This window comes from Panulirus ornatus, chromosome 40, assembly GCF_036320965.1.
Source record: "Panulirus ornatus isolate Po-2019 chromosome 40, ASM3632096v1, whole genome shotgun sequence".
Classification (NCBI taxonomy): domain Eukaryota; kingdom Metazoa; phylum Arthropoda; class Malacostraca; order Decapoda; family Palinuridae; genus Panulirus; species Panulirus ornatus.
Genome location: NC_092263.1, coordinates 15,573,529 through 15,596,272, shown reverse-complemented (window position 1 = coordinate 15,596,272; position 22,744 = coordinate 15,573,529). Strand labels below are relative to the sequence as shown.

Genomic DNA, 22,744 nt, shown 5'->3' with positions numbered 1-22,744 from the left:
ATTTAGATTAGTATGCCAAAAAGCCGCGTTATGTGCTAGGCTAATGATTAATATAGACACAAATAATATAATTAGCTACCTGGAAGAGATGGTAAATTCAGTTGTGATGGATATCTAAGAGTGGATCAAATGTCTGGCTCGAGAATGACTGGAGAACTCAGTTTTAAAGAGCCTAAGTAAGGAACTTCTCTTTCAGCGAAAGAGATCTACTATCGTTACATTTCTTATCTAAAAATCATAAACGAAAGTAGAATAGATTTTGAATATAAAACACTGAAGATAAATAACTTCAATGACGGAAACCCATAATCTCGTGGACGTCATTAAATGAGTCTGAAGCTAATGACAGCATTATTCAAAAATCTATTCGTCACCCTTGGCAAGGATGTGGTGGCGGACTCTTCCACCGTTGGTATAAAAGCTCTTGGCAGGACCTTCTTCTTATGTAGTTCGTTTGGTGGATTAGTCCCGCCAACATCAACATGGTAAGACTGATTCCTTCCTGCAGAACATACGATTGTCAGATGACACCAGTGCCGGTTATCAGTGGATTGATAAAAGTCTGTGATCTTCATATTTTACAGAAAAGAAGATATGAATTCATTATACAGAAACTTATAATCATTCCAAAACCTCACATTGCTGAGGTTATGTTTTGGCTTGTTAGTTGGATGGGTTTTGGTCTATCAGTTGCTAGAGTCGTTCAAGCCGTCACCACCAACTTACGCCCACCAACAAATCTTTAACACCTTCTTCAGGTGTTAAGGATAATCGTATGACGTCATTCACCCTCACCGTGTACATAACCCATGCTATATGTTATTCCAGTTGAGATAATCAAGTGAAATTTAGTTGACTATCATCAAACAATCAGCTAAGATTATATGATTATGACTTATTTTATGTCAAAATGCAAAAAGGACAAATGACGTAGTGTTTTTGCTATGAAAATAGACTTGAATCTATTGCAAAAAGATCCTGCTCCCAGGGTATACTAAATGACAACAAAAATGTATAAAAGGATAAGGTATACGTAATCAGCCGAATGATTTGCACTGGAAATAATTGTGCAGTGAATAAATGCTCCCTGTTTTCATTTTCGTAATGTATTCATCCCGAAATTCTCTGGAACGCGAGAAAAGATCATCTATGGTGTCTGAGCTATTTGGCTTGTTATGATGTTCACAGTGACTTGTTTTATTCAAATTGTCATTGAGATCTCATTTACCTGAATAAGTGACATGAAGACAAAAATCAGGCATGATAATTTGAAAATGGAAAGAAAAACGTTGCCGAATAACTTTCTAGATGACAATGAACAAAAGGCTCCATAGGACCTCTAAAGAATCAATGCTTCAGAAATGAACTTCCAGACCCTCACGGGATTCAAAGGAAGATATTTAAAGAAGACAGCCATTACAGCTACGTACCGCCAATGCAGCTCTGAATTATCAGGCAAAGAAATGTTGTTTTATACCACAAATTATCGGAATCGCCAGTACATTCATGGATATTTTCGAATGGGGAACATCAGTCTAGTTCAATTTAGCATTCAGAATTCATATATATTTTTGTATTACTAGTTGTTTAACGATGACTTTTTTTCCTTTCAGAAGTTGGCATTCGTCTTTGCGGGCGTGGCCCTGTTGGCCGTAGCCACCGTGGCCAGACCAGGTGGACATGGCGGTGGCGGTGGAGGATTCATCTCCTACAACATCGGGGGTGGCCATGGAGGTGGAGGAGGCTCCGGTGGAGGCGGTTTCGGTGGTGGATTCGGAGGTGCTGGAGGAACGGGCATTAACACCTTCAACCTAGGCGGAGGTGGCGGAGGAGGAGGAGGAGGAGGAGGAGGAGGCCGCGGAGTTGGAGGCGGAGGATTCATCTCCTTCAACATCGGAGGCGGAGGTGGTGGCTTCGGAGGTGGCGGCGGCGGTGGCGGCGGAGGTGGCGGCGGAGGTGCCGGAGGAACAGGTATCAATACCTTTAACCTCGGCGGTGGCGGACTTGGAGGCTTCGGTGGCTTTGGAGGTGGTGGCAGGGGTGGAGGCGGTGGCGGTGGTGGCGGCGGAGGAGCCGGAGGAACAGGCATCAATACTTTCAACATCGGCGGTGGTGGACTTGGAGGCTTCGGTGGCTTTGGAGGTGGCGGTAGAGGCGGAGGCGGTGGCGGTGGTGGCGGCGGAGGAGCCGGAGGAACAGGCATCAATACCTTCAACCTCGGCGGTGGTGGACTTGGAGGTGGTTTTGGCGGAGGAAGAGGAGGAGGAGGAGGAGGAGGAGGAGGCCGTGGTGCTGGAGGCGGAGGATTCATCTCCTTCAACATCGGGGGTGGAGGTGGCGGCTTCGGTGGTGGCGGCGGGGGAGGAGCTGGTTTTCATGGAGGGTTCGGAGGTGCTGGAGGAACGGGATCTAGCAACTTCAACCTCGGCGGTCACGGAGGCCTCGGTGGAGGTGGCTTTGGGAGGAGGTCATGGCTTGGGAGGCGGTGGCTATAAATATGGCCATGGAAAATAAAAGTAATTGGAATGTAATTCAGTGGACAGATGCCATCTCTTAGTAATGGATTACTTTCTACCATAACTCATCCTGTTATATTTTCCTGTAAGCTGAACCGCTGAAATCATCTAGAATACAAGTTTTGATAAACCATATTCCATGTTTGTTCTACCTTGATTGAATACTAGTGTATATAAAACTATAACTCTCAAAACCTGAAGTGATTAACATTAAATGAATGATAAAACATACAACGTTTTGCAGGATTATATGTATTTCAATTTTCATTTGCATGAACACATCTCTAGTATATTGCTTATCAATTGTGAGTGAAAAACTGTAGCTTGCCATAATGTGCACATTTTCCTGTTTTTCACAAAACCTTTTCACTGAAGATTGATTTGCTAAACGAATTTTGAACACTTTACCACTGGAGGACCTCAAAGTCCTTGGTTGGTTCAGACGTTAGCCTTGAGAAGTTCTTGGGATCTAAGTAAAGATATCGAAAGTAGCTGGTCAGAGTTACACTCTGTGTAGTTCTTTATGACTGAGCAAATTATCAAATCATTATAGTTTTCAATTTCTTAATCATCAGAATTGCTCAAGGAAGACATCCTTGCTAATTTCCAGTAAGAAACTCAGCTTTAACAAACGTTCACAAACAGGATAAACATATCCATAACTCTAGAAGTTCTTTCAAGCGAACCATGAACCAGTTTAATGATGACAACCCTTCACATGTTCAAGTTTCTAGAGCAGAAAATGAGACCTCTCACATACCTAAATCTCTTTCAAACGAAGGATAACCCAACCAGAGAATTTTTTTCTTAATGGGAAACGTTGCTGTATTCACATTCAGCATTTCACAGAGTTGTATAACGATGATTTATTCATTTATTTCAGAGGTTAGTATCTGTGGGCGTGGCCCTGCTGGCAGTATACTGCAATGTCAACAACAAACTGGCCTGACCGACATTAACCGTTAAAAGGGAGAGTGATGAAAAGGGGTTACGTGGTGGAGGTTGAACTGGGTAGCTAGGTGTGTCTTGGACCACTCTTTTGTTTTCGTTTCCTGTCAATTCACTCATAATGATTTGGTTAATGATAGAAAGTGCTTTATTGTTGCCTGGGGACAAATCAAACTTCCTAGTATTATCAATGAAGACAGACTCGTCAGCAATCATCCGAAATTCCGGTTTAGATACTTTGATGAGAGAGCTGTTACTGTGCATTTCTTGTATCCCTCCGCTCATTCTTGGATGTGACGGGTGAGGGAACTAGAGTATGTACCTGTTTGCTGTATATGACTGGAATATCAAGAGCATTGTTAGGGTCATCATAATGATAACACTAAAATCTTTTCATTAACCCTTATAGTCATGAGAGCGGAACTCAATACAGGTTTGACATATTATCATAACAAGAACTAGTAATATGTTCTTAGATTCTCAACATTGTAACGTCTGGAGCGCTGACTTATAAAATAAGGATACATCTTGAGAAGGAAAGAATTTTATTGATCTCGGACAAGAATGAGATTTGATATCTAAAGACTCATAAAAAAACATATGATATCCTGTAGGTACCTGCATGTGTATGTCTGAGCTCACTTAACCATGTGTGTATTACCTAGTGTGCTTCATTAATAAGGTCTAGTGGGGCCCCATTCCTTGAACACTCCCCTCTGTCATAAAACATTTTAGATTATTACTTGCTGCTGTCCACAATCATATCTTTTTCTTACTTATTCTTTGCATTTGTACTATAGAAGGTTTCTTGCTTATGTTCATGTTATGGCCTTTGATTATACCATCTTTGTGTGTGTGTGTGTGTGTGTGTGTGTGTGTGTGTGTGTGTGTGTGTGTGTGTGTGTGTGTGTGTGTGTGTGTTTGAGTGTGTGTTTGAGTGTGTGTGTGTGTGTGTGTGTGTGTGTGTGTGTGTGTGTGTGTGTGTGTGTGTGTGTGTGTGTGTGTGTGTGATTTGTTACTTGGAATAAATTCTGAAATACTTTGGATCACTACTTAGTTTTAGCGTTGAAATCACCGGCCAGATTTGTGATGCTTATTTTCTTTCACGGGTCACTATTTATTTTTACGGTAAAAATACATAGTTGTTCTCTCTCTCCCTCTCTCTCTCTCTCTCTCTCTCTCTCTCTCTCTCTCTCTCTCTCTCTCTCTCTCTCTCTCTCTCTCTCTCTCTCTCTCTCTCTCTCTCTCTCCTAAAATCAGCTGCAACCAAAATACTGGAAAATGACTGCAGATACCAGTATTTCTCAATCAGCTGTACCGGTAACGGTAATATTGTATTCATATCTAGCTTTGTGGTTAGAACAGATAAGGGGAAAACATACATAGAATTAGACGTAAGAACGAAAAATAATGTGTTCGTTAAGGTAGCTACATTATGGGATCAGATGTTGACCTGCATCATTGTTATTTTCATATTTCTTTACCATGCAACATTGTAGTGTATTTGTATATTACCTATTCTGAAAAGAGATCAATCTAGTTTACAAATATATACTGCACATTTAGTGTACTGTGTATGGAAGTTTTAGAAGCACACATGTAGCATCACAATCACATATCGTGACAACTTTTTCCACACACACACACACACACACACACACACACACACACACACACACACACACACACACACACACACACACAAGAAAATAATCAACGCACATAACATGAAGCTTCAGGACAGAGCTAAAAAACTAGGTTCTTCTGTGACGAGACTCCATAATTTCCTGAACAACCATGAAAAGGTAAAAAGCGACACAATATTGCTCTCAAAAAGCAAGATGTTACGCTTGGCAGAGACGTGGCGGGGGTGCTTTCAATGTTGGCATGAACGCTCACTGGACGACGCGCTCCTCATGTAGATCATACTGTGAATCAGTCCCACCATTACCAATATGGCAAGACAGATATGTTGCTATGTTACTAACCATTGTTATATTCTTATGTGAGTTTAATGTGTTACAAAGAGAATACGAATTCGTTACAGTGGTGTTAAGGGAAGGATAGGTTAAAAATCTCTTTGAGGTGATTATTTTGGATCTGAATTACATTTAGTGACTGATCAGTCAAATTACATCAGTATGGTATACGTCTCGTTGACATAGGAAAGCTAGATAAAAAAGAATATGATGATGAACAAGCCTATGAATTACAAAGATATAGATATGATTTTAGAACTCATAAACATTATCTGGCCTAGTATCTAACTATGAAAGTTATCATTAAGGCTGTTAGATTTTCCTTTTGAACCGCAACAATGTATTCGCTTCAAGAAATTTCAACAAGTAAGAAATGACTGGCGTTTATGATAACCCGGAAATTTGTTCATCATGGTGTGTACTTGTCATTATAAGACATCGAGATTATATTACCTGTTTGACTGAAGTGATCTGGATCTGAGAATATCAGGTGAATGAGAAGAGAATCAGGAAATTCAAACGATAACACGTGCACGAAGACTGATTTGGAAAGATGTTTGAAAAGTTTAATGTGAAATGAGAACCACCAAAGCGACCAGTGGCTCAGAACTTCACCTCGAGACGCTATAAGTGGGTTTCTATTTCAATTCTTACTTAGAAATAAGTGTCAGTAAAGAGGGAATTTTACGAAAAAAGATACTAACTGCTTAGATGCATTTTTCTATCTTTCCGTCGATGTTAGTTATTCTTATCATTGTAAATGTAGAGTTATCTGTATGATGAGTAGGAAGATCGATGTAGAGTTATCTGTATGATGAGTGGGAAGATCGATGTAGAGTTATCTGTATGATGAGTGGGAAGATTGACGTATAATGAAACACTTAAGTTCAGGGTTAGACTGATGTGATGGTGATCCACTGGTGAGATTTCAGAAGCTGGTGTTAGTATCCTTGGCCGTGACCCTGCTGGTCGTGTCCAGCTCTGGCAGGTCAGTTGGACAAGGAGGCGGCTTCATTGGAGGCTTCGGAGGTGGTGGAGGCTCAGGATTCACCGCCCTTATAGGCGGGGGTGGCTATGGAGGTGGTGGAGGACGTGCCGTTATCATCTCTGGTGCAGGTGACGGCCATGGATGAGGTTTTGGAGGTGTCTTCGGCGGCGGTCATGTCGGCGTCTTCAGCGGTCACAGAGGTAGCGGCGGCTATGGGAGCTATGGAAAATAACTGCAGTTGGAATGCCTTGCAACGATAGATTCTAACCTTCTTTTGCAGATGACACTTTAACAAATGAATATATCTATTTTTGTCCTAAAAGCTACCCCAACAAAAAAATCTGAAATATACGATATATGACGTCATTCTTTATGTGTTATTTCCCTTTCGTAAATAATCACACACACACACACACACACACACACACACACACACACACACACACACACACACACACACACACACACACACGTAGATATATGGTGAAACAGGGAGAGACTTAAACGAGTTTATGAGCGCAGACGAGATCTTAAAACTAAAATTGAGAAAAGTACTATTTCCTGTTATGTCAGAGGGACTGATAACACAAATGATTACGTTGATCATCATTCTATTTTCAGATCTAATGATAAAGTCAGGAGAAGGTATATTGCTGTATGAGAAATAAAGTCTGTTTAGCTAAGAATTGCAAATTAGCACTAATGAAAGAGAAGTTGTCACAAATATAAAAGACTTCATTCGGCTGAAATGTCTTTTGTTAACAGTTACTAACGGAGTAGATATAACATTGCAACTACAGAAGTTACTGCATACCATTACAGCACAATGTGATAAAAAAAATTTAGTTCACAGGAGACGCAGATACTTCATGCAAGTCTGAGTGGCAGAAAGTGTAAAATGTATGAGAAAAAATATTAAAATCTTAAGGAGGGAAATACTGTACTCGAGATGGCATTTCTTTCGTAATCAACAATTCCATAACCACAAAAAGCAAAATGCGAACGCCCTTGAGATGATACATCACTACATAACTTAAACAATTAGATATATATCCGCTGATGAGATTCCATGTTGTCATGGAGACCAGTGAACCAATGAGAAGTGAGTCACAGATATTAAAACAAAAGTAAATTGTCACTCTTGACAAGGATGTAGTGGCGAAGCTCTTCCATTGTCGGTATAAAAGCTCACGACAGGACCTACTCCTCATCCAGTTCGTGTGGAGAATCAGTCCTACGAACACCACCATGGTAAGACTTGCATTGGATTATATCATTTTCCACATGAGAACAAAGCTGCAAACCTCATAGTTAGTACAGAAAATTTAAACACAGTGAAGGTGCTTGTCTCTTGCGAAGCTGATAGTTGGTCATGTTGATTTGAGCACATTCAGACTGCATGAATTCTAGTGATCAATCAGCAATCTTCACATTAGGCTATGTTTTGTATTAGCTAAAAAGAAAAGAATGATCTTTGTGTCTATAATGACCAGAAATTGATTCTAGTATAGACAAAATTCATGCTAAAGGATATAATGTTTTGGGGAGAATCTCCCGTAATTTTGCGTGAAGTATGACCTACTTTTAAGCCTTCTATATAAGAATAGAAAAGAGAATTTGCAGCTGAAAGAAGTAATGTTTTTGGTTGAATATGTTGCTCATCATGATGCATACATTTTCTTATATCAGAGACTATAATGTTCTTGATAGCATTTAGAATATCTGAAAACACAAGTTGTTGTAGCATAAGGTTAATGAAAATTTATCAACATCTAGTAATAGATGTAGAAAAAGTTAATTTCATGATAGATTTACGACCGTGCTCAGGGCATGTGAAGAGAGCCGAAAATCTCTCCTCACGGAGATGAAGGATCACTCTAACGACATGGTTAAATGGACAGAGAAACTAACTGTAGGTCCAGATGATGAAAAGGAACAAAACAAAACAAAACAAAACCGATAGATAGAAGTATACATCATTCATTAATAATGAAGGGGAAAACTTGCATCATTATCATTCAATACTCATCATTCAAGCAGTATGATTTTAAGTCTTTGTTGGCATATTTCAGAAGGTTACGTTAATCTGCGCGGGCGTGGTCCTGCTGGCTGTGTCCAGCTTTGCTAAGCCAGGTGGACATGGAGGAGGAGGAGGATTTGGTGGCTTCGGTGGTGGAGCAGGATTCTCCACTTACCTCGGCGGCGGTGGCTATGGAGGTGGCGGCGGCGGTGGTGGCGGTGGCGGTGGTGGCTTTGGTGGAGGCAAAGGTGGAGGAGGAGGAGGAGGAGGCTTCGGTGGCTTCGGTGGTGGAGCAGGATTCACTGCATACCTCGGCGGTGGTGGCTATGGAGGTGGCGGCGGCGGCGGCGGTGGCGGCTTCGGTGGAGGCAAAGGAGGAGGCGGCTTCGGCGGCGGCTTCGGCGGTGTTAGAGGTGCATCATTCTCCACTTACCTCGGCGGTGGCGGCGGTCATGGAGGCGGCTTCGGCGGTGGCGGCTTCGGTGGAGGAAAAGGCGGAGGCGGCTTCGGCGGTGTTGGAGGAGCATCATTCTCCACTCACCTCGGCGGTGGCGGCGGCGGTCATGGTGGTGGTGGCTTCGGAGGAGGTCCATGGAGGCCATGGATATGGCTATGGAAAATAAATGAAATAAGAACTTCATGTAATGCACAGATGTTAATGTTTCTATAAATAAATTACATTTCAACAATATTCTACCTATTTGCTTGTCCTGAAAGCTGTAACACTGGAAGAGAATTCAAATCAAACGAAGAACAATGTCATCTATGCCAGAAATTATAGATGGTGAACACATGTATGGAATACAGTGTGGATAAGCTTGCATCTTACGAAATATAATCGTACTGACTAAGAGGCTATATGTGTCAGAAGTGGAGATAGTAAGTGGGTAAGGCAGGCCGAGTAGGAAATATTATAGAATGATGGGATGAATGAGGCTTTGGGTTATCGGGGCCTGAACATGAAGGAGGGTGAGATCTGTGTCTGGGATAGAACAAATTGGAATGATGGTGTATATAGCGGGCGATATGCTATCAGTGGGCTGAATCATGGCATATGAAGTGATCAGAAGCTACAGAAAGCTACGTACGGCTTCGTTCTGGATAGAGGACTCTGGTTTTGGTGTGTTTTATGTGACAGCCAGATGTGAATGTGAAGAAGTGAGGCGTCCGAAGCAAGTCTGTGCCTGGTGCTTCCTCGCTATCCAGGAAATGTCGAACTAATAAAAGAAATATTAGGGAAAGAGATAAAGATACGAGGATGAATCATGGAGGATCTTACTTGTATGGGTCACATGGTCACTATGAATATGACTGTCAATACTACGCTAAGGAATCAGATGTGACATTGTGTGCGGTGTCATCATGTCATCATTACTCACTGTGTGTGGTGTCTCAGGTCAATATAATTCACTGATGTGTAGTGTCAAGTCATCATTACTCACTGTGTGTGGTGTCTCAGGTCAATATAATTCACAAATGTGTAGTGTCAAGTCATCATTACTCACTGTGTGTAGTGTCGTCAGGCCATCATCACTCGCTGTGTGTGGTGCCGTCAGGTTACCACCACTCATTGTATATTTGCAAACACAGAAAAGAATTTTCAGAGACGTGCAAATGATGTATTGTGGGGCGTCTTGTATGGAGAGAAAGGAATTTCCATGTTGCTACTACTCAATATTATTGATAGTGCAGAAGCTGCTAAACAATGGCGAAATGGGATAGCGATGTGTACGCACCATCACCTCATTTTCCTCTATTACACCTAAGCTGAAGATGAAGCAGATTTATGTTAAATAAGATACATAATTCAACTTTATATCTATCAAGCGCTCACGTATCTTGATAAACAGATATTTATCATATTTTTCTGGAGATTTCCACAGCTCGATGATGTATCAAATCTATGTCAATGACTAGTAGAAAAATACTAAAGTTATCAATTCATTGACGAACAATTGGTTTCCTTTGCCTTGATGGACGTTTGCGAGTTCATAATCTTAAGTGGAGGTTACTCATGATTCGGTGCACCGCAATGACTGTCAGTGGACCAGGGAAGCCACGGTGCCTCATGGAATTATAGGCATTTCCATGAACAACAATATCTAGTAAAACGAATAAATATATGTATACATTCACATGCATATGTGTAAATATATATATATATATATATATATATATATATATATATATATATATATATATATATATATATATATATATATATATATATATATATATATATATATATATATATATATATATATATATATATATATATATATATATATATATATATATATATATATATATATATATATATATATATATATATATATATATATATATATATATATATATATAAGTTGTTTCCATAATTACAGACACATCATAGTCTACACAATTCATACGACTACTGAGGATGACAAGAAAACATAAACCATAACTTTGTAACTTTGAACATAAGAGAAATATAAATATTTTTGAAAGGCAAATATCTTTTAATCTCTCCCTTTTGAAAAGCTGTTTGTAGTCAGTGTGGAGTAAACAAACATTGTTCCATCTATCCCGAAATAAAGACAACGAAATATCAACGAATATCTGGAAACTAATAGAATGCAGTAAATATATCTATGATAATAATTCTCTTATCATAACCACTGTCATTACTATTAACAAATCTCACCTAAGATTTGATTATAACATACCAGAATAATAAGAAGTCATTTTCTTTGATGATGAGACAAGCCACACTGCCACGGAAACCGCGTGACAAAGTTAGTGGTAAAGATTTGTATTCAACAAAGACGATGTGTATGTGTGTGTGTGTGTGTGTGTGTGTGTGTGTGTGTGTGTGTGTGTGTTAGGGAAGGGGTGGGAGGTAGCCTCGTTAGCATCAGTATAAAAGCTCTCAAGAGGACATTTTTCCAACCAGTTGGTTAGACACTTTCGTCCTGCCAACACCATCATGGTGAGACTTACCTCTCCCATGTCATTCAGATATGTCATTAATGATACTGGTGTCTGTCACTTCCACAAAGTACCATTTCTTTCTTTGTGTTTTAACTCAGCACACTATTTCGCGTTAAGGACATACGTTTAAAAAGAGCCATCGTTGATTAGCCATATACGATACTCCCTCTCTACTGTTCATATTTCCTATGGCTGATATATAGTGCTCTTCCCCAAAACATTTTATTCATAGTGTGTTCCTTGTGTTACTGTACAGGACAATACATGCTAGTGTTCCTTTGCCAAAGTAATTCATTCTATATGACGGCAAATACATGCTTGACGAAACAGAGGCAGACCTTTACGTTTGATAGTTATCTTACACTGCACATAACTTCTTTGGTTGCAGGTTTATCCCTGCACTCTCTATAGAATATTCTTAACACTTTATTAATACTCAGTGCTTGCTAGAGGAATATGTATATATATATATATATATATATATATATATATATATATATATATATATATATATATATATATATATATATATATATATATATATATATATATATATATATATATATATATATATATTGCATTTGAGATAGCTATGATTTAGGCATTCAGTTAACCGCGCAGTCTCAGCTATCATTAAATCAATGCAGTAATGATACTCTCCTGCAAATTATCCATCATTACAGTGATAAGTTTTTTCTCTCATGCCACAGGCACATTGGCAAGGTTGTTAAGTCTTTACTCTTAGGCTCTTTTGCATTCCACAATAAAGTGATCACATGCGAAACGAAATTATGATTGGATGAAGAAGCCAAGAGAGACATTGTTGTTTCCTAAGACGTATTTTTTCGTGCTCGTTTTGGTTATGTTAGTGATCATGCTACATTCACTACACCTACGTAGAGTCACCGTCTAATGTAATATGAATCATAAGGTTCATGATCAATAACTCCAGATGTTGCATAGTATAATTGGTTCGAATGATTTTTAAAGGCGTTCGAGAACTAATCGAAAAGAAGAGGGGAAAAAAGACGTTTTAAACGGCTCCGATACTTTCTTTATGTTAATCAGATTAACTTTACAAATAAGAGTAAGAAATATATGCAAAGACATAGATGATCCTACAGCTGCCAGTATTGGCTCAGTCAGAGATGATGGTGGCCAAGAATACGGCAGTCATCTCACGTCTTACAGAACAAGAAACAGAGATTTCCAAGTTGAGAAACTATCGGACGTACATCATCATGTCTGAGGCGGTAAAGTGACATACGAATCAGTCAGCAAGTACTCCAGTCAGAGGGAAAGTTGCTGTATTACCGTTCGATATATAGTGCTTGTTGTAAGGTCTGTATAATGTTGATGCACTGTTTATCTATCTATACCAGGAGCTGGTCTCAGTGTCTGTGAGCGAGGCCTTTATGACCGTATCCACCTCTGTCAAGCCGAGTGGATGTGAAAGTGGCGGTGGAGGTGGTGGAGAAGGAATTTGTACACACGGAGGTGGATGACGAGTCGGAGGCGTCATCTCCAATCTCAGGGTTGGCAACGGAAGTGGCTTCGGCAGTGTTGTTCATCATGATTATGGCGACTACTTGGAAGATGATTCCGGATGTGGTGTAGTTTGTGGTATGGGAGGCGCTGGGAGAACAGTGATGTTCGGTCCAGAATCAGCGGTATGGAACTGGCTCTAGGGGTGGCGAATTTCGTGGTGGTTCCGCTGTCGGTGGTTATGAGTGAGGCGTTACCAGTGGCAGATTTGGTGATGGCCCCAGTGGTGATGGCTGAAGAAGTGGTCATGTCGGCGACCAAGGTGCAGTAGTGCCTGTAGTGTGAAACTTATGGAAAATATATCATAACTTTTTTCTAAAATAAGAATCAATGATAATAAAAGTCTCTACTTGTATTCTGGTTCTGACGACGAATAATATTCAGAGCGAAAAGCAGGAAAAATCATTTCTTGCTTTACATATTAAGAAGTCTCTTTACTAATTGACTCCTGAGTGAGCGATTTTGATAGCGAATTGCATGGTAGCTGATAGCAGCCAAATTGTATCTTTTGAAATGAATTCCAAAATACACATCTATGTATTAGTAAATGAGTGAAATAGATAAGCTTTGATTTATTTAAGTACATCATGTGTGTGTGTGTGTGTGTGTGTGTGTGTGTGTGTGTGTGTGTGTGTGTGTGTGTGTGTGTGTGTGTGTAGAAATGGTAACGAAATCATATACAAGAAAGTACTTACAAAAGTCTGATTTACATTTCATTTACATTTTTACCAGGTTTACATTTAGAATCTTCCTTTTCATTTGCATTCAACGATGCTCCTTTCCCTGAATGTGTCACCCTTCTCCCGTCCCACAGAACACCACTCTCTCACCAGCAGAGGCAGGAACCTCACACTAACTCATACTTGACATCAGCTGAATATTTGATTTAATACTCATATCAGGTACCAGCCTCACACAAGGGTACACCATTATGACCATGATAAGGCAAAAATTTTACCTTACCACTAGTCAGCGTATGGGCGCAAAACTGTTCCCTTCCATCTGATCAAACATGATTTACTGATTTCCTAAACTGATATTGCAGGCGTTAGTCTGAGTGACAGATAGTCACAGTTAAGTGAACTCATTTGAAAGCAGATTTCTTTACTCTTCGTTCCTGAATGAATGTTGAATATAAACTTCTTTGAAGGTGTTAACTTGTGATGAATATTGTGCAGTGAATGTAGTGATGTTAAAGACGCAAAGTATTTCTAGAAAAACGGTTTTGTATTATGTCCACATAAACTTAAACATTTTCGAAATCTCACATTGATTAATGAAGTACTCTTGTTAGCTCTCTGTTAAACAGTTCGATCACTTAGTAAGTAAAAGGATCTGATCAAATAATCGCTACTCGTCTCTCTCTCTCTCTCTCTCTCTCTCTCTCTCTCTCTCTCTCTCTCTCTCTCTCTCTCTCTCTCTCTCTCTCTCTCTCTCTCTCTCGTCTCGCGGCTCCAGAGGCCAGGAGATTGTCAAGCAGTCAACCATCACCAAGATTTCCACTGAAACTGGTGACCTAATTCTAAAACCTCCTCATGACATTCGTTAGGGAAGGTATAATAAAAGCTAGTTCAGTTTCCATTTATGATGACCAAACAATATATATACATAGGTTACGAAGACGTATCGGATCTCGTCCGTAATCAAGCTCTTCTTATGCCCCGTCTCCTACATTCTCTCATTTCTATATGTAATTCTATTTATTCAATAGATGACGAAATATACTTATACGCTGATTACAGGTACTACTACAGACAGAAGGAAACGTTAAAGATGAATAGGCAATGAATAATTTAGGGGTTTCTTTGTTAACATACATCCTTCAAGACATGTAGGGATATTCTGTGCTATATGATATGTCTGAAAGGTTTGCTATTGCTGACACATATGCTGTTGCTTTTTCCTGTCTCAAATGGATGGCGCAAACTTTTTTCCATTAAAAAAGTTCTTATATCACTTATACCACTGAGTTCACCATTACATCCGAGATGTCAACACGTTGTAAACCATATTCGGTTTTCAATAGATGACCATAAGTCTTTAAAAATCAAAATCATTAATATTCTTTAAGGTCTGAATTAATACCATCTGAAGGTGTGTGGCTTATATGAGATGTACGCTGGTGAATAGGGCTTCGAGTTCTCTTCTTGCACCAACACTTGAGTCAAGTAGCCAGCATTGTCTCGACTCAGACCATCATTGGTGATGCAGATGTTACACAATGTTTCACAACCTTCGTTATCCGTTATACCGCAGGTCACTCTAGCCACACAACGATGGTGCATCAGAGATATGAACTGTGACACTTTGAAAATCAAGGTTCATAAATGAGTCAAATATCTTCAACGCGAACTGTCTGAAGCCTTTTGATATAATGAAATGTGATTCGTAATATCATAGAAAGCAACATTGCTACAGAAATATTCTAAGAATGTTTTCAATAACCTTTTAAAATCATGTCATAGATAAATACTTTGCTTTCTGTTTATATCACTTGGTGCCCAATAGTGTAAGTGATATTACTTGAAGGTAGAAGAGAGTTCATGGTTCACCCATAACATCGCTAAACTTTTAACATAAACATCCACAAATTAACCTACTTCAACCAGATGAAGGAATGACATTTACATAGAATATGGAACAGTAACACTTATATAAAGAAAACCATCATGAATACTAATAGAATGCAAATAACAGTCAAGAAGCATTCAAACCATGAAGACAAATAAATGAAAAACCTTCCACCCCATTCACTCCTTGGAGTTTGCCTCACGGTTACCATATTGTCTTGGAAGGTAATGAAAACATTTCATAACACCCAGGTGGGGGAATTAATTAAGAAATAACTTCGAGTGGTCACGCTTGGAGAGGGGTCGGTGACTGGGCTCCTCCGTCAGTGGTATATAAGCTCTCTGCAGGTCATCTCATCACAGATCAAGACGTAGGAGCCTCACGCTTACACGAAGATGGTAAGATGTTGTGGTGGTAGCATCGCCTACCAGCGTTGTGACGAGGTCTGGTCTCTGGATCATTAAGTACATGTATTGACCTACCGTAATACAGCCATCTCCAGTCTGGAAATGTAAAATCTTCTTAATATCTAACATTGATTGACGAAAGTTAATCATGAGATGTTATCCTGCCTCACATTGGTATGTTTTGATGTGTTTCAAAACGAACATCATTACTTGTCCATACACCACCCTGGTGCTGGTACAAGGTAACTATGATTGCAGGAACAAGTAATTGAAGATTTTATTTCATGTAGACATCGTTCATTGATAGCAGGTATATATGTTTATATTTTTAGTCTGCATTCACTACAAGGTACTAAAAAGTTCATCAACTGAGTTAAGATTCTCGAGTTGTGGTCATTGGTAGGAGTGTCTCATGACTACTTTGGCAGAGCAAGTGGTTTCTTTGTAAACATCCGAACATTCAGATCTGATGCTTAGAAGTGTACAACACTCATTCAGTTTTTTGGCTTATTTTCAGAAGGTGTTGATAGTGTCCCTGGGCGTGGCCCTGCTAGCGGTGTCTGGCCTCGCCAGACCAGGAGGACATGGAGGTGGAGGTGGCATCGGTGGAGGTGGATATGGTGGAGGTGGATCCGGAGGTGGATTTGGCGGTGGTGGCGGTGGCTATGGTGGAGGTGGCTCCGGAGGTGGTTACGGAGGAGGTTCTGGTGGTTCAGGAGGTAGCGGAGGCACAGGATTCATCGCCTTCAATATCGGAGGACATGGAGGTGGCTCCGGCGGCGGTGGTTTCGGTGGCGGTTATGGCAGTGGTGGCTCCGGCGGCGGTGGCCATGGTGGTGGCTCCGGCGGTAGTGGCTATGGTGGCGGCTCTGGTGGAGGCTTTGGTGGCGGCTTCGGCGGCGGCTTCGGTGGCGGCCATGGTGGTGGCTCTGGCGGCGGCTTCGGGGGCGGCTATGGTGGCGGCTCTGGAAGTTATGGGAAATAACCGTAATAATTTTGAAAATGTATTGGATAATTCTCGAGTATCTACAGATCTTAACAAGTTTCTAACACTTACTTACCTATGTATAACACAAACGTCTTTTTCTGTAGAGATACTGAAGTAAAGAATTGTAAAACTTGAAATCCAGTTACATGTAGATGTGAATAAACACTGTATATTCATCGGATTAAAACAATAAATTGATTACTTGAATCTTATCATCTGTATCTTTGGCCAAAATCATGGAATCTATTGCTGGTTCCTTGAAGAACCTTGTTGCAGTCTTTATCATAGATATAGATAGAATTTCTGTATATCAATTACATGATTAATTAGACATTCAATGAAGAATCTGACTTTGTCTTTCAGGGGTTAAAGAGAGCACGAATATAGAGCAGCAAAACTATAGAGAGAAATATAGAATACAGAGGCTATGCAGACGGCAAGAACATAGAGAAAGATTTTGGCCATTAAACTTCTTTTGGCTTCCCCGCTTCTCTCTGTTCCGTGATGCATAATTTTCTTTCCAGTCGTTCCATCACGATAGTAGCTGATGGAGCGAATTCTTCCCTTTCTTTATCTTTTAAATATAGTGCCCCTGAAAGTACATGCCTGTAACCTACTCTTTTCTCTTTCTCCGTACAAGAGCCTCCTTCTTCAGCCTCTTACCTTATTTACTCCTATTTTAACAATTTCATTCTACATTTTTCATTCAATTTTCTTCAATCCGTTACTCCTTTTCCTTTTGGACTGAGCACACTCCTTTCCTTAATTCGAACATCTCCAGGATGGAAAGAAGTGACATAGTTAACGTTCAAAAGTGAAAATATTCAGTGTCTAGATACAGCTCTTTCTAGTTCACGCTAGTTTTATCTCCCCCAGAATTCAAAGTCACTGCAACCTGACCCTGTAATAACATAAATATGTTAAGCATACACATGTACTTCGCTTTGAGCTGGAAAACTGCTTATAATGAACCTAGAAAGATCTCAAAAGGTAAGAATGTTATAAAAGTATATCAGCAATTTGTCTTCAAAAGAATGATTCCATGTCTACCGCGGTCTCATTCACCCCTGTGTGGAGAACCGTTTGTATATCGCGATGGCTCCTCTGATACTTCCTTTTCAGAGAAAGTGAAATTAAAAGCCTTCCACCGTCTTAATTCTTCTACCATCATTTATTTCTGATTCCCCCTCTCCGTCTGATCTGATATTGCCTTTCTTTCTCTGTTCTACAATTGTCGCTTCTGCCATTGCTTTCGCGAACTGTCTTCAAGTATACATACAGTAATAACTTTTACTGGCAGCCTAAATCATAAGTTTGATGTGCCATGAATAATGGAATTAGATAGAGACGAAAAATGAAAATCCTCTTGATTTCGATGCAGAGAAAAGGTCAAACTCGAACTCTGTTACAGGTAATCGTGTCCCGATATTGATGGATATTTTGTATAGTTATTTGTGATCGTTTGGAAGACTCTTGAAAACAATGTTCACTGATGTGGATATTACTTTTTCCACTCGTTTGTCTGCAGTGGTCGATTTACGTCCTGCTCATGTCATAGATTTTCCCATGGAGTTATCACACGATTGGGTAACTCTGGCCTGGTAATCAACTGACAAAAACCAGTCGTCAAGTCGATGGGCAACAGCCAAAGTACCAGTCTCGATTACAATGGTTCTCAATCATGAGATCTTTATTTTGACTGACGTTCACTGTTCCGCCAGGCTCATCGTACTTGATATGTCCCTTCTTAACAGCAGCAATGGTTACTGTCTGGATATTTATAACTATGATTTTTTTTTATAGATATTCATTCCTCATTTCCTCTCCAGCTTTACATATGTTCAAAACATAGCGAACTATTATCTCTTTTCCTTAAGATGATTTTTACTTTACTATTATTGCTATTTTTTTCACGGCTCACACTAACCTAAACTTACTTCATAACCAGACTAAAATCTCTCCTCCCTTGTAGACATAAGCTTTTAGTTTTCTCAGTGCTATATATTTCTTGCATTTATTTTCTGTTTCGGAAATAGATTCTAACACTTTGTAAGAGAAGAAAGGAAAGAGGGACCCCACAGAAAGATGAGAAGAGCTGTTTTTTGAAGAATTGCATTTAAAGTAAAACTAATTTCTGATATAGTTTTTTTTTCCCACTTCGAAAACTGGGCAAACATTTAACTTCCATTGTTAAACAATGTACCATGGAAAATTTGTATATCTTTCTTCTCCTAACACATTAATCAATGAGTTTCTGTTCTCTTTCACTCTTTCACCTCGTTAGGGCCCAGTGGTCTCTTGTTTGAATTCAGTTGTAAGCAGATCAGCTGTTGAGGTACAAGCATTGCTACATATGGTGGGAATATGTAAGAGAGACATAAGAAGATTAGATATCACAAAATCCTTATCGTTAATACAGAGAAGAATCACCGCAGGTGCTATAGAAATCATAAAACAATTTCCGAAACACCTGATCCTAAAAGAGCTTATGATTGGTTAACAAAAGAGACATGACAGTCTCTAGAGACTGGTCATGTCTCGTGTGATGCCCGCGATAGATTTTTCTAAGACTCGGTGATTGGTTAGTTTCGAGATTTTATTTTTTTTCAGGGACTCAACTAATCTACGAGGCGTCCGGTAGTAATCATTAAGGCTACAGTGTGTATAAGGTTCCATCAAGTAAAGCAGCATTGAGGTGCTATAATCTATCACTGGCCAAACATCGAACAAAGCGTTATATTCTACAGTACATAACGACACAACCAGCATCACGATGGCCAAATGTAATTCTCTATATCGTTTCTCGTGATAACGTCACTTCAGATAATCAACTTTGGAATTATATTTGAAAGCTATTCAATGTCCAAATTCATAAATGATGTGACAAACTTGTATGAAATGATTATAGTTCTTTAAGGTAAAACTCATTGTTCAAAAGCTAAAACTGATGCAGTTTTCCTGATGATCAAATTACGAAAATCCAACAACGAAAGGAGAGTGAATAAAGGACTTCTCATTATTCTATCGTTAGAGTAGACCCAGATTTTACATTACCCCATTTCTGTAATAAATGAAATATAGACAAAAATACTTTGGAAGTAAGTGCTGATGTGATTACAAACACTTCACAGTTTTTACGAGTGCAATTTTTCAAATATTCATGTCTCTCTGTTGGAGCGAAGGGGATTATGCAACAAAAAAGTGGGAGAAGGGAGGGGGGGGGGGGATTGGAGACAGATTAGAAAAGAAATATAGGTCATGCACTGGTCACGCTTGGCAAGGACACAGTGACAGAGCCATCTCCAGACGTTGGTATATAAAGCACTGCACAGAACATCTCTTCAGCAAGTTCCTGACAAGACTGAGCTCTGCCAACATCATGATGGTAAGAACAGTTAGCCAGAGAATAATCTAACCCGTCATTATTATTACCATGCCAGACCTCACTGGCAACATTAGTCTGGTGAGTGGTGCCTTACTTATGAGAATCACATATTTGTGCATATTCAGAAATATTTTGCGACGACGCCGGAAGAAAAACAGCTGCGTGTTAAATCTACGCTCATACTAAAGCTGTTGTTTTCTGATCGACGAATCGTTTTTCCTCTATTAGACTAGATATCTGCCGAAGAAATGGACTCTAATGTGCAGTACCTCAAACAGAACCATAACCCCATTTTGAGTAGTTATATTAAGGAATTTGTTCTCAGCATTAAGCAAGTATTCTTTAAGTACCAAAAACATATTCAAAGAAAGTCCAACCCAAGCATTAGGAAGTCTTTCCTATATTTGTTATGCATTATGTTCTGTTACAGCTGAGTGGCATCAGCAATGGAGTGCTGGTCAATAGGTGATGTATGTAGCCTCACGTCCTGCTCCGATCTCTGAAGTATAATAGTAAGATACTTTTTCACATTTTCAGAAGGTGGTGATAGTGTCCCTGGGCGTGGCCCTGCTGGCCGTGTCTGGCCTCGCCAGGCCAGGTGGACATGGAGGTGGCGGTGGAGGATTCGGTGGAGGAGGCTCCGGTGGTGGCGGCTACGGTGGAGGAGGCTTCGGAGGCGGATTTGGCGGTGGTGGTTTTGGTGGAGGAGGCTCCGGAGGAGGGTACGGAGGAGGATCCAGTGGGGGAGGCTACGGTGGTTCAGGAGGTAGTGGAGGCACAGGATTTATCAACTTCAACCTTGGAGGACATGGAGGTGGCTCCGGCGGCGGTGGTTTTGGTGGCGGCTATGGTGGTGGCAGCTCCGGCGGTGGTGGTTACGGCGGAGGTGGTTCCGGCGGCACAGGATTCATCAGCGTCAACGTCGGGGGACATGGAGGTGGCTCCGGCGGAGGCTATAGTGGCGGTGGCTTCGGCGGTGGCTTCGGTGGTGGCTTCGGCGGTGGCTCCGGCGGTGGCTATGGTGGAGGATCAGGTGGTGGCTTCGGCGGCGGCTTCGGTGGTGGCCATGGGGGCGGCTCAGGTGGTGGAGGAAGTTATGGAAGATAACCATCCTGTCTGTGATACTAGAACTGAACAAGATTCGTCGTGTCCAGGAACATTCAAGAGGAAATATCACGAATATGTTTCACAATTTTTGCCCCTGTAGTGATACTGGAGTAATAAAGTTATCAAACCTGAAAAATAATGATATAACAAAAGTTTATTAATGATTATCCATCAAACTGGAATAAAAGCATTGTAAGAAGTATTTTCCTGTATTCATTTCCAGCTTAGATGTAAACAGAATACTTCTGTATATTAGTTATAATTAAACTGGACACGGTATATACGATGAAATCTTCCTCACCTTTGATAAGTAAACATAACAGGAATGCCAAGCTTATTTCTAGGATGTATAATATCTGGTATCCATCCATGCCCGGGCTCAGGTTTAAGCCACGATACCATTAGTCAGTCCAAACAATGTCCTGCAGCGTCAGTAAGAGCTTATACACAACTGCCCATCAAACATTGTCAAAAGAAAATAAAATCAGTTCAAGAATTAAACAAAATTTATCAATATGGATCGTTTCCTCACACGTACGTTCTCCTTTCATGGTGTAAGGTTAATGTCCGCACAGCTGGACAGCATATAGTAGAATGTATGTTTGATATATTCCTTCTTAACAGCAGCAATGGTTACTTTCTGGATGTTTACAACTTTGTGAGTTTTAGATATTCATTCCTCTTTTCCTCTCCAACTTTACAAAACATAGCGCACTATAATCTCTTTTCCTGACAGTGATTTTCATCAATCTATTCCTTCACGGCACACACTAACCTAAACTTACTTCATAACCAGACTAAAATCTCTCCTTCCTTGTCGACATAAGCTTTTAGTTTTCTCAGTGCCATAAATCTTTTTCATTTATTTCCAGTTTTAGAAATGAATTTCAAGAATTTGCAAGAGAAGTAATGGAGGAGCATATCACCGCAAGATGAGACATGCTGTTCCTGAAAGAATCGTATTTAAAGTCAATTCAGTCTTTGATAAAATTCCTTTATCCGCTCAGAAATCTGAGTGAACATAAAACTTCCACTAATAAACAATATACCTTGAAAAATCTGCATATCTTTCCACTCCTAACACATTAATCCATTAGTGTCTGTTTTCTTTCGCTATAACAAAGAACCTCGTTATGACCCATTGGTCTCTTGCTGTTTGAATTCAATTGTATTCAGTTGCAAGTAGACCAGCTGTTGAGATACAAGCCTTGGGACTTATGGTGGGAGTATGTGAGAGAGAAATAACAAGATTAGATGTCAAGCAATCTTTATTGTTAACACAGAGAAGAATTAGCTTAAATGCTATAGATATCATGAAAG

The 22,744-nt window shown here is 40.0% G+C and overlaps 3 protein-coding genes across 3 annotated transcripts; all 3 read left to right on the top strand.

Moving 5' to 3' along the window:
* Positions 1-7,654: 7,654 nt before the first annotated feature.
* On the top strand, positions 7,655-9,132 carry LOC139761598 (uncharacterized). Its single transcript, XM_071685857.1, has 2 exons — positions 7,655-7,682; positions 8,504-9,132. The coding sequence occupies exons 1-2, from the start codon at positions 7,680-7,682 to the stop codon at positions 9,119-9,121; spliced, it is 621 nt and encodes a 206-aa protein (XP_071541958.1). The 5' UTR covers positions 7,655-7,679; the 3' UTR covers positions 9,122-9,132.
* A 6,783-nt stretch (positions 9,133-15,915) lies between these two features.
* LOC139761597 (uncharacterized) lies at positions 15,916-17,138 on the top strand. The gene is made up of 2 exons (XM_071685856.1): positions 15,916-15,935; positions 16,462-17,138. The coding sequence occupies exons 1-2, from the start codon at positions 15,933-15,935 to the stop codon at positions 16,927-16,929; spliced, it is 471 nt and encodes a 156-aa protein (XP_071541957.1). The 5' UTR covers positions 15,916-15,932; the 3' UTR covers positions 16,930-17,138.
* A 3,156-nt stretch (positions 17,139-20,294) lies between these two features.
* Positions 20,295-21,695, top strand: LOC139761596 (uncharacterized). The gene is made up of 2 exons (XM_071685855.1): positions 20,295-20,317; positions 20,855-21,695. The coding sequence occupies exons 1-2, from the start codon at positions 20,312-20,314 to the stop codon at positions 21,422-21,424; spliced, it is 576 nt and encodes a 191-aa protein (XP_071541956.1). The 5' UTR covers positions 20,295-20,311; the 3' UTR covers positions 21,425-21,695.
* The last annotated feature ends 1,049 nt before the right edge of the window (positions 21,696-22,744 follow it).